The sequence below is a fragment of the Dipteris shenzhenensis genome, chromosome 29, assembly GCF_047967505.1.
Source record: "Dipteris shenzhenensis isolate YYH24624 ecotype China chromosome 29, Dip_SZ_1.0, whole genome shotgun sequence".
NCBI lineage: Eukaryota > Viridiplantae > Streptophyta > Polypodiopsida > Gleicheniales > Dipteridaceae > Dipteris > Dipteris shenzhenensis.
Window position 1 is genome coordinate 21,962,360 of NC_141624.1, and position 13,248 is coordinate 21,975,607.

At 42.4% G+C, this 13,248-nt stretch overlaps 1 protein-coding gene across 1 annotated transcript; it reads right to left on the reverse strand.

Annotated features, from left to right (window-relative positions):
• Nucleotides 1-6,834: 6,834 nt before the first annotated feature.
• On the reverse strand, nt 6,835-12,935 carry LOC147882585 (uncharacterized). Its single transcript, XM_087400448.1, has 4 exons — nt 12,729-12,935; nt 12,603-12,642; nt 7,536-7,865; nt 6,835-7,370 (listed from the first exon to the last, which is right to left on the reverse strand). The coding sequence occupies exons 1-4, from the start codon at nt 12,933-12,935 to the stop codon at nt 6,835-6,837; spliced, it is 1,113 nt and encodes a 370-aa protein (XP_087256574.1).
• Between the last annotated feature and the right edge of the window lie 313 nt (nt 12,936-13,248).

Consider the following 13,248-nt stretch of genomic DNA (forward strand, 5'->3'; position numbering starts at 1 on the left):
CTTAATTTCCCTATTAAATCCCACAAATAAGCATAAAGTTAGACACATCATGTCCGATCACACGATTTTGCATAAGCACATAATAGATTGCATCAATAATAGTATCACACACATTCATTCCATACTCTCAAAGCATGCAATGAATTCACAAGCAGGACAAGAAGCTATGCCAAAACTCAAGATGAACTAGCAAAAAAGTCTGCAACCTCAGCAACGAGACCCCCGCCAAACTTCACAGTCGTCCTATATGCAAAATATCAGACTTGCATACAAACATATCTATAAGCTCAATGATATGGGTGAAATCGCATCCAACATGTATGCAAGACAACAAGAAATACCAGCCTCAACAATGAGACCCCCCCCAAACCTCTTCCCAAGAAGATTCGATGGCAGAGTCTGCAACCTTTAGCAACAAGATCCCCTCTGAAATTCACAGCCGACTACCCCTCCTTAAGAGGAGATAAGCTTCCTGACTATAGACCACAAATTGTATGGTGCAAAAGCATTATAGCAAGAATGACTCGAATGCAACAAGCTCAACAGCCACTGGGTTATGCACATGGCATCCCAACTCTAAAATCAAAATAAGCCATAACTCGAGGACAGCTAATAAAATGGATCCGGGAGTATTTTGACTATGTGCCAACATGGACTTATGTCGAAAGAGAATGTGTTACAACTTCTACATACGAGTTCTACATGTAGAAAGAGAAGGTGTTACAAGTTCTACATACGACTTCTACATGTAGAAAGAGAATGTCTTACAACTTCTACATACAACTTCTACATGTAGAAAGAGAAGGTGTTACAACTTCTACATACGACTTCTACACGTAGAAAGATAATTTGTTCCAACTTCTACATATGACTTCTACATGTAGAGAGAGAATGTGTTACAATTCCTACATGCAGAGAGAGAAGCTCTCTAATTTGTATAAATACCCCATAATGGAATGAAGCCCATACTCTTTGGGACATTGTGTTGAGTCTACTTTGGTATTCCACGCATTTGTCTCAAGTGTCCATGCTTCCTTGCACTCCACATCCAAAAGCATGTCCTAACCTTCCAACTCCTCCTCCCCTCTCCTCCAACCTTGCAACCCATCCTCTCCCTCTCCTCCTCCCTCCTCCTCCTTCCTCCTCCTCCTCCCTCCTCCTCCTCTCTCCTCCTCCTCCCTCCTCCTCCTCCCTCCTCTCTCTTCTTTCCCCCACTCTTACACCTTCTTCCTCTCCCACTCCTATACTCCCCCTAAACCCTTAGTTCCTCAACCCTTAATCTCCATGACCTACGAGGGAGACGAGTTCTCCACCATGTACTCTACTCTAAACCTTGGAACCCTTTCTAACCCTGGAACTCCTTCTAACCCTAGAACCTCCTTCTAAACCTTGGAACCCCTTCTAACCTTGGAACTCCTTCTAACCCTGGAACCTCCTTCTAAACCTTGGAACCCCTTCTAACCCTGGAACTCCTTCTAACCCTGGAACCTCCTTCTAATCCTTGGAACTCCTTCTAACCCTGGAATCCCTTCTAGCTGTGGAACCTCTTCTAAACCCTGGAACCTCCTCCTAACCCTTAAACTCCTCCGAAACCCTAAAACCCCTAGTGAAGGCAAAAGCCTTCATTACCTCAACCATGATGATACACGTCCCTTTTACACATGCAGCACTATGTTTGCTCACCACACTTAAGCTTATGTCTCTCATCGGAACATGACTCGAGGTCCTAAGCTACACATATACTACAATCGACAACCTAATATATATGTAGGTGACAAAAAGCCTTGGAACCCTGCATACTGAGAATACCTTACTCTTCCTATGAAAGCCATAGGAAAGAGCCAACACTGACGTCCCAATTGGCATTATTGGGGTGGACCATCAAAGTCTGGGTCTGGCAAGTATAATATCACAGCCTATAAATGTAATACATGCCGACAGAAATAGGCCACCAAGGACCCTAACGTTCCAATCCAACCAAAGAGACTTCTGAAAAAGAAAGCACAAGTGTCTCCACCTCCACCAAGCAATGAGCAGCTGAGCTCATCAACATCAACTCTCGAGCCTCAACTAAAAGAAGCTCCATACCCAAATGTAGAGGTGGAGAAGGCGCATTTTCAAGCACTTCAACAATGGGTACAAAAGGAACAAGCTCAATTTGAGGCTGAGAAACAAGCTCAATCTGAGGCTGAGAAACAAGCTCAAGATCCAATCCATGACTTGGCCCCACAAAGTATTGATACTGTACTCAAGCCTCTGTTCCAACACAACAGACTCAACAAAATGTACCGCCATGTCAACTTGAAGGAGCCGCACTCTCTAGCATCCTCAGTGTTGACTCTGTGCCAACATGAACTTATGTAGAAAGGGAAGGTGATACAACTTTGTGTTACAACTTTGTGTTACAACTTCTAGATACAACTTTGTGTTACGACTTTGTGTAACAACTTTGTGTTACAACTTCTACATGTAGAGAGAGAATGTGTTACGACTTTGTGACACAACTTTGTGTTACAACTTTGTGTTACAAGTTCTACATGTAGAGAGATAATGTGTTACAACTTTGTAATACAACTTTGTGTTACAACTTTGTGATACGACTTTCTGTTACATGCAGAGAGAGAAGCTCTCCAACTTGTATAAATACCCCATAATGGAATGAAGCCCACACTCTTTGGGGCATTGTGTTGAGTCTACTTTGGTATTCCAAGCATTTGTCTCAAGTGTCCATGCTTCCTTGCACTGCACGTCCAAAAGCATGTCCTAACCTTGCAACTCCTCCCCTCTCCTCCAACCTTGCAACCCACCCTCTCCCTCTCCTCCTCCCTCCTCCTCCTTCCTCCTCCTCCTCCCTCCTCCTCCTCCTCCTCCATCCTCCTCCTCCTCCTCCCTCCTCCTCCTCCTCCTCCTCTCTCCTCCTCCTCCCTCCTCTCTCTTCTTTCCCCCATGCTCTTACACCTTCTTCCTCTTCCACTCCTATGCTCCCCTAAACCCTTTGTTCCTCAACCCTTAAAACTCCATGATCTATGAGGGAAACGAGTTCTCCACCATGTACTCTACCCTGAACCCTGGAACCTCCTTCTAAACCCTGGAACTCTTCCTAAACCCTGGAACCTCCTTCTAAACCCTGGAACCTCCTTCTGAACCCTGGAACCTCCTTCTAAACCCTAGAACTCTTTCTAAACCTTGGAACCTCTTTTTGAACCCTTAAACTCCTCCTAAACCCTACAACCCCCAATGAAGGCGAAAGCCTTCATTACCTCAACAAAGATGATTTACATTTCTCTTACACATGCATGCACTTTGTTTGCTTACCACACTTAAGCCTACGTCTCTCACCGGAACACGACTCGAGGTCCTAAGCTACACATATACTACAACCGACAATCCCAATATATCTGTAGATGGCAAAAAGCCTCGAAACCCTGCAAACATAGAATACCCTGCTCTTCCTATGAAAGCAGTAGAAAAGAGCAAACATTTGGCACCATTGCCGGGGAGGGTTGACAGAGAGGGGGGTAAGGGGGGAGAGAGAGAGAGGGGGTGGGGGAGAGAACGATGGGAGAGAGGAGAGAGAGTGAGAGAGAGAGTGGGTGGGGGAGAGAATGAGGGGGAGAGAGGAGAGAGTGAGAGAGAGGGGGGGGGAAGGGGGAAGAGAGGAGAGAGAAAAGAGAGAGAGGGGGGAAGGGGGAGAGAGGAGAGAGAAAAGAGAGAGAGGGGGATGGGGAGAGAAAGGATAGAGAGAGAGTAAAGAGAGAGAGGGAGAGAGAGTAAGAGAGAGAGGGGGATCGGGAGAGAGGAGAGAGAAAAGAGAGAGAGAAAGAATAAGAGAGAGAAAGGGGGAGGGATAGAGAGAGAAAGAAAGAGAGAGAGTGAAAGGGGGAGGTGGTGGGGGTTGTGGAAATGGGAGGGGGAGGGGGGAGGGGGAGAGGGAGGGGGAAGGGGGAGGTGGTGGTGGAGGGGGAGGGGGAGGGGGGAGGGGGAGGTGGTGGTGGAGACGGAGGGGGGAGGGGGAGGGGGAGGGGGAGGGGGAGATGGAGGGGGAGGGGGAGGGGGAGATGAAGGGGAAGGGGGGTGGTGGAAGGAAGGAGGGGGAGGTGGTGGTGGGGATGGGAGGGGGAGGGGGGAGGGGGAGGTGGAGATGGAGGAGGAGGGGAGAGGGGGAGGTGGAGATGGAGGGGGAGGGAAAGAGGGGAGGTGGAGTTGTGTTACAACTTTGTGTTACAACTTCTACATGTAGGAGAGAGAATGTGTTACGACTTTGTGACACAACTTTGTGTTACAACTTTGTGTAACAACTTTGTGTTACATGCAGAGAGAGAAGCTCTCCAACTTGTATAAATACCCCATAATGGAATGAAGCCCACACTCTTTGGGGCATTATGTTGAGTCTACTTTGGTATTCCAAGCATTTGTCTCAAGTGTCCATGCTTCCTTGCACTGCACGTCCAAAAGCATGTCCTAACCTTGCAACTCCTCCTCCCTTCTCCTCCAACCTTGCAACCCACCCTCTCCCTCTCCTCCTCCCTCCTCCTCCTTCCTCCTCCTCCTCCCTCCTCCTCCTCCTCCTCCTCCTCCTCCTCCTCCTCCTCCTCCCTCCTCCTCCTCCTCCTCTCTCCTCCTCCTCTCCTCCTCTCTCTTCTTTCCCCCATGCTCTTACACCTTCTTCCTCTTCCACTCCTATGCTCCTCTAAACCCTTTGTTCCTCAACCCTTAAAACTCCATGATCTATGAGGGAGACGAGTTCTCCACCATGTACTCTACCCTGAACCCTGGAACCTTCTTCTAAACCCTGGAACTCTTCCTAAACCCTGGAACCTTCTTCTAAACCTTGGAACCTCCTTCTGAACCCTGGAACCTCCTTCTAAACCCTGGAACTCTTTCTAAACCCTGGAACCTCCTTCTGAGCCCTTAAACTCCTCCTAAATCCTACAACCCCCAATGAAGGCAAAATCCTTCATTACCTCAACAAAGATGATTTACGTTCCTTTTACACATGCATGCACTTTGTTTGCTTACCACACTTAAGCCTACGTCTCTCACCAGAACACGACTCGAGGTCCTAAGCTACACATATACTACAATCGACAATCCCAATATATCTGTAGATGACAAAAAGCCTCGGAACCCTGTAAACATAGAATACCCAGCTCTTCCTATGAAAGCAGTAGGAAAGAGCAAACACTGAGTTGCCTTGTGTCAATTCCCATTGGAATCCTCCTACGGAATTGTCCCAATCTCTGGGAGAGTTTCAAAGGATGGATTGAACTTGCAAATCCCCCTCCACCTATGAATGACATTGAAGATATCCCTGTGCAGATGGATGAGAGAGATGACATATGCAACATTACTGTGCCTTTGATCCACAAGGCATATAATGAAGTCCAAGCCATAGTGGATGGTGGAGCAGGTGTAAACGTCCTATCAAAGGAGCTCTATGAAGAATGGGGTCTCCCACCAATGCAAAAGGCTAATTTTAACATACGTCTTGCCGATGATTCACGAGCTAAGCCCTAGGGAATAGTAAATGGCATGTCCACAAAGATTGCAGGAGTCTGCTTTTCCCTTCAATTCACAATCTTGGATCTCCCCAAAAAATCCTATCAAACCTTACTGGGACGTCCTTGGTTATGGGAAGCATCATCCTCCATGATTGGGAAACTAATAGATTGACAATCCAGAATCGCGACACTATAGTCAAGGTGAATGTTGGGACACGAGCTATAAAACCAATTGTGCCTAGAGCGTTGGATGACACATCTTCAACGAGAATCTCAAGTAAATCAGCTCCCTTGCAACAGCATGCCATAGCAAGCGACTCATAAAGCAATGTCAATAACTGGATACAAACATTGGCAACCATCGACAACTGCCATTCATTAGACCCCATCTTCTCACAAATAGCTACCAAGACCACTAAGGGAATCTGAAGTCCAAGAAACCGATAGCATTGGAGAAACTCCAATCTATGAGGGACTGGCAAAAACACACAGAATAAACCTCACCCTTGAAGGGGAGGAAGAAAAATTGGTTTTCATTGGGAAACAGCTTCGACAAGAAGATGGAACCAATTTCAAAGCACTCCTAATGTAATACCGTGACTGCCTAGCATGGTCATACAAAGAGATGAAAGGAATTTCACTAGACATGGAAATACACACAATACCTATAGGGGAAGGTGCTCACCCTAAGGTATGTGGAACTTATCGCTTATCGCACAAATCCTAAAGATGGCACCATGGTTTATGAGTGACGAGCTGGAAAAACTCCTAGATGCCAGATTCATCTACAAGTTAGAGCACATTAATTGGATTTCACCCATCGTTACTATGTCTAAACACAACAAGAAGCTCAAAATATGTGTAAACTTAAAAAATGTGAATGCTGCCACAATTAGGGATCACTATCCCCTATCCTTAATAGAAACAATGTTGGAAAAGGTGCTCCGAAATATATAGCTTCTTGGATGGCTTCAGTGGCTATAACCAAGTGCAAATTGCCCCTAAAGACCAATAAAAAATAGCATTCACTACAGAATGGGGTATTTTTGCATATGGAGTCATGCCCTTCAACCTTTGTAATGCCCCGTCCACCTTCTAGCGAGTCATGTGTATAGCTTTCAAGTCATTTCTGAATAAGTTTTTATAGGTGTTCTTGGATGATTTGTGCATCCATTCAAACTAATTGCAATTAAAATTTTGAAAATAGCAAAGACTAAACACACCATGTAGTGAGTAATGTGTGATTCACCCCATCCATCTACCATGGCTTCAATGAACTCTTTCATGATGACTTTATATAGTTGCACATCATCATTGTCTATGGAAGGCTTTCTCAAGATCTTTCAACAGAGCATCCAATTCTTTCCACACGTATTCTCAAGGTTCTAACATGAGGATCAGCTTCCAAATTAGTCGTGCAATCACATAACTTTTTCCAATAATTCCAATGCACATTCAATCGATGTTGTCCATGATTGGACAAAAACCTTCGTGCCTTAGAGGCTCCCATGGGCACTTTATTGGGAAGATTTCTTGACTTTCCTGACAATTGTGTGTCTTTGATTAGCGTTACATTCCCCCCATGTAGACCCATGCTCGAGAGTAAAGCTTCGACCCTTGCTATACATGATGCCACTCTCTCCTCCAGTTTCATGTTCCATGCATATACAATGTGCAAGTAAAGCAATTTATCAATGAGCCGCATCTCCGCATGTAACACACAGAAATGCACTCTTTGTAATGGAATGTTTAAAATTGGATCCCAATTTTTATTGTTCTGATCTCTATTGGGTGTAGCATCTTGATTGCAGCTCATTCCTCCATTGCTCCAATACATCCGTTTGTTAGCCTCATCATCTGTGCCCGCATCTGTGATGCCATTCATTACATCTTTAGCATTCCCAAAGTGTTTTCCTCTTTTTACCTTCTCTTTCCCTCTATGTATTCCTATGTTACTACCTCGAGTTTGGTGTGAGTGCATATAATAGAGACACGGATATGTTACATTTGCACTCGATTCCATTCCAAACATACACTTCAATCTCTTAAGATCTCTTGCCATGTGCCATTCAATTTTAAATGATCCAAACCCTTCAAGTTGAAGCAACTCTCCTTTTGTTTGTACATCTATGACACTTGGAATTGGAGATCTATCAAATACCCATTTCAAGAATGAGTGTGTCTCTTTAGGAAGTTCAAACGTGGCAAGCCACCAAATGTGCTTTTCCGATTGCATAGTAAAATCTTCCCTAATTTCCTTATCTTTGGCATGTCCAAGGGCTTTATTCATCAAAGTAATACTAACCCTCTCCAACTTGTGGCCTTTTACAACCTCATACTTGTCCAATAACTTTCCTTCACAATCTGAAAGATTAAAGATTTACATGATTATAAAAGATTTCAATAAAAATTCGAGCTCTCTAAACAATATAATTTTAACATACCCCATGCTTTCATGTTCTAAAACTCCACCATTGTAGCTTGGACCCTACGTACATCCAAAAAAACATTATTATGCTCTGTGTACTCATAGGTTCTTGATGGTTGGTGTAGAAGACAAAATCATTTGCCAATAGATAGTGCCAAAATTTCTTTACACTATACACCATTGCTAGGGCTTCTCTTTCTGTGGTTGTATAGTTGATCTCTGCATCATTTAGTTGTCAACTGGCAAACTAGAATGGGTAGTCTTTCTTATGTTCACCAAGTTGACAAAGCACACTCCCAATTGCATACTTGGATCCATCAGTATGAACATGAAAATCGGTATCCCAATTGGGAGATATAAGGATGGGTGTTGTGATTAGGCACCACTTTAAAAGCTCAAAGGCTTGGTCGCACTCTTCGGTCCATAAGAATTCCACTAATAATTTGTAAATTGGTCTAGCTATCATGGCATACCGCAATATAAATCTTCTATAATAGCCGGAATGTCCCATAAAGACCTGTACACCTTTGGAATTTGTAGGAGGAGGCAATTCCATGATGATTTTGACTTTGTCCATGTCATATGCAATCCCATGTTGAGAGATGATGTGTCCCAAAACAACTCCGTGGGTGACCATGAACTAGCATTTTGTTGGATTTAGGGAGATGTTGTACTCCCTGCATTTGATTAGTACTACTTCAAGACATTTGAATTTATTCTTGTTTACCTCATATGCTTTTTCTATGTATGCAACACATTCTTTATGCTCATGGTCCATGGTTTATTTGCCAATATGGTTCCTTGAATGCCTCCAAGCCCAAGGGATGGAAAATTCTCATTATAGAGCTCGAGGTGCTTATTTCAAGAGTACGCGACATGGAGGGGGGATTAATGGAAGTAATGCTCTTCATGAGATGTTTGAGTGGTTCTATCATGGTATAGTCAGATCCTCCTATGCAAGAAATAAAGCTTTGCAAACGGAGTTAGCCCAAGCAATTCATCAAACTCAAACAAGTGAAAGAAGGCATTCATGGATATCTTCACAAGATTTCCAAAAATATAGAAGTTGGATAGCAACCAGAAGTCATGTTGGAAAGCGTTGGATCGCTAAACCAAATGTACTTTGATGTTACTTAAAATTGCACTTCAATATTTCTTGTGGACATTTGATTAATTGGCTCTTTTTTTTTAAAACAAGCATTGAATTTTATACTTGTGGACCCAACAAGGGTGGGCAATGAGAAAAGGTTGGGGGAGCGACCTCACGGGAGTTCATGGGGAATTTTAAAAACCCCTTAAATAAGTCTTTTTCCCCAAAACAATCACCCCTCCTCTTTACGTAATTTTTTCCTAAAGTTGAATGAAAAAACCCAATGTTTTAATTAAGTAAATTTTTTGATAAATATCACTTCTTTACAATGCACATGGTACACTAAAATTTTGTAAGGATAACCTCCCTGAGAACAATGATAAAAAGGGGGGGGGAGGAGGGGTTGAGGGGGGGTAAAGGGGAAAGAGGGGGGGGGAGGGGCTAACTAATAATGATTCACAAAATAAATATACCCCTATATATGTGCAAATACCTTCATTTTCTCAGTACCACCAGTACTCTCTCATACTAGTGCATTCCTTCCTACCATCACATTTCCCATAGCCCCACCATCACCGACATGGCAACAACAAAGCAGACTAGAAGACCGGTTCAAAGCTCCCAATCCCTCCCGATGTATACAATGCAATGATCAAAGAGAGAAGAAAGAGGAGGCAGGAGGAGGAGAAGGAGGAGGAGGAGGAGGAAAGGATGGAAACCAATGAGCAAACAGATGACGATGAAGAAGACCATGGGGAGCAATCCAATCCTTAGAGTCAACCTGAGGCACCTCAAGAGCCAAAAAGCAAACCAGAAGAATAGGAGTGCAAAAGATGTAGATTGGAAGAATGGGCTAGAGGACAAGAAGATGCCAAGCAAATGCGAATTCAATTGGCTCAACAGACCCACATGGCACAATGCTACTTAGGACTTTCCACATTCTAGACAAGGTGGAAAATCTTTGCCAGAATTGCATTACACAGCAAAAGGAAAAGGCAAAGCTCATAGTAGGTGAGGATTACCAAAAGGCGAGTGACAAAAAGCGAGCAATAAAAAACAATAAAAGATTTATAAATCCCCCATTTCAGTAGCAAAAAATAATAACTTATTCAAAAGTCCATATGTTTCCTCAATGCTAGAAGGTTAAATATGCATATAACTTTCTGAGCCACTAACACTAATTTCACATCATCCATGAGATAGTTTGTATGTTCAATTTCCAATTCATTGTTTGTATTGAAGACAAACCCTACAATAACTGCAATCAAGTTTTCTCTTTCCACTAGAGTAATTGAGATCATCAATGTAACCTTCCACACAGGTGGGGTGTTTCCAAGGACTCCTTGCATGGATTAGTCTAGATTCCATGTATATGTAAATGCTTAGATTTTTTAACTCTGTTCACTCTTGGAATGAAACCCATGTTTCTTTGTTACTGGAAAAATATCCTTCCCTAATGATTTATTCTTAGCTCCCACTAATCTAACCAATGCAACAAATTAACCACAAATTCATATTTTGGTGCATTAGATTTTACTAGATGGTGCACAAAGACATGATAATCATCTAAACTACACCTTGCCATTTGATTTGATATGTAACATGACCCTGTTTGGACTTGTAAATCAAAAGATACAAGGATGTGAAAATGCCCTCTTTTGATTTACTTGTTGTGAAAAGAGGGGCGAGCGCATGCATTAAAAAGGATGTGAAAAGAGCGCATGCATTAAGATACAAGGATGTGAAAAGCAAGCATGTATTAAAAATTACCCCTATTCTTGAAATTTACATTTTATCATGTAAACAGTTGAACCCTCATGCATATCCTAGTACATATCCTAGTTGTGGCACTCATGAGGAAATCGGATGTAACAGCAAAGCCTAGATTCCATTGCCTATCGCACAAGGACACCGGCCACCTTACATCTCTCACAAGCATGCAATGCCTATACCTCCTTGTTGTGTGAGCTCAGATCTCTAGGGCTTCTCTCTATCTTCTCCTCCCCCATGTTTTTCCACTTTCCTCCACCTAGATCCTGTATTCTTTCCTTTCGGGTTCCTCTCGTCTCATGCCTTGACTAAGGCTATGCTATTAGCCACTCTTCTTTCTCACAACCAGCGGTGATGCTTCCATCTAACACTAACCTAGCTTGCATTAGCATTCATGCAGCTCGTATGGTAGCCTTTGCCTTCTCGGACAATTGGGCAACGCCACTCATCAGGTTAAATCTTATGGCTTGCAAAATCCTTCCATCACTTTGTGCCATCGATGGTCAATTTGCTTCATGCTTGAAATGTGTCCCAATTTATAAACCCATATCTTGATCATTACCATTCAAAGTTGGGACCCACTTTGAATAATGGTTTCATATGTCATGTTATTCACATCATTTTAATCCATTGCAACCATTTTAATCCATTTTTGCTCATAGCTATCAGTGCATTTGTCAACCTTACCATTTTGTATCAAACTTCATTCCAGTGATCACCAATGCCTTCAGAATATCAAGGCATAGTTCTAAAGTGATTTTGGCCATTCCTAGCATACTTTACAACATTTTACACCATAAGGGCCTACATCTTCAATTGTGTGTAGCACCTCTTAGCCACAATTTCCATAAAACTCAGAACCCAATCTCCTATGCTAGGATTGAGTCAGTCATATGCTTGTTCTCTATCAAAATTTGATAATACACAAACACCAACCAAGTATACGTGTGGATTATTGCCATCTCCATGTGGAACCATTGGCATAAGTGAGAGCTTGCCATCTCAATCATGGAGCATATATCCTCTTAATTTACATTAATCCTTCCAACTAACCATGCACATAACTAAATTAGCCACCATATTATTGTTCTTTTTTCCTCCTAGGTTTGGGATGCAAAACATTCCTAGTCCCAAGAAGAATCTAAATATGGAAGGGTTTGAGATTGTGCATCCAATTTGACCTTTTGTTGCTATCTTGATTAGATTTCATTGGCAATCTTGATCTTGTCTATTCATAAACTTTGTTTTGAAACTTTTGATAAGGGAATGCACTTTTCTTCAAAATCAACTGTATATTTAAATTAAGGATACACTAAAATCCAAGAAATGAAACTCAATTATAATGCAAAACACCACTTATCTAGAAAACAAGAGAAATATATATTAAATTTTGATGTCTATACAATATTTCTTGTATATTGCATCCAATAGATGCACTTTTTACAAAATATTTGCTTGTTTAGCTTTAGCTACTATTGCTACTTTCCTCTGAGTTGACAAAACAGTGGGTTCATTGAAATATTCTAAAAGCTGCCTTGCAACATAAACACCTACTGAAGCACCCATAGCAGCAATCGCCATGATTCTTCCTACTAGTTTCTCTCCAAAGTAGATAATGCCAATCACCAAAATACACTTGCGCGCAGAAGGGGGTAAAGGCACAAGGGAGACTAGCTTTGAAAGTGCCCTGCACTCTATCATCTCTTCCTTCCCATAAGGGGAGAACAAAGTATGGAAGCACACTATGCTATGGCGCTCAACATTCCCATGTAGTGTGCTAGTGTTGAATCCACACCAATGTTGTCACCTCAACCCCCTTTATGTGTCGCAAACTTATCAACTTCGATGACATCCTGAATTTGAGATAACATCAATAATCTTCTCAATGCCAAACTAAGAACATAAATTCATTCATATTGACAAAATATCATGAACTTACAATGTGGGCAGCATCTTGTTCCTCCATTCCTGGTCGAGTTATATCCATGGAGCTTTTGCTCTCATCAATTGCTGGAGGTGGTGTCAATGATGAGGCCTTTGCAATATTCTCAAGTCTCTGGCATTTTTGCGACTTCTCTGCCTCCAATCTTTCTTGGACCTCACGAAACTCCGTCTCTGTAACTGCTGCATTAGTAGAGTCATGCATTTCCTCCCACACAGTTAAGATCGAATGCTCCAAAGTATTTGCAAGTGCCAAATCTGTGCACCTATCCAACCCCTCTTCTGGGTAACCTAAGTTACTACTACTCTCCCAAGCGGAGAGTGCCCCTAGTACTTCATCTTCTCTCAATTTTTTAATATATTGAATTTCAATCAATAATAAATATTCTCTGTTTTCAATCAAAATATATGAAAGGGTTTGCATCAAAACCTCATCCGTCATACCTTCTTCCTCCTCTTTTTGTTCACCTTCCTCCTCTTTTTGTTCACCTTCCTCCTCTTCCTCTTCTGGCTGTCCT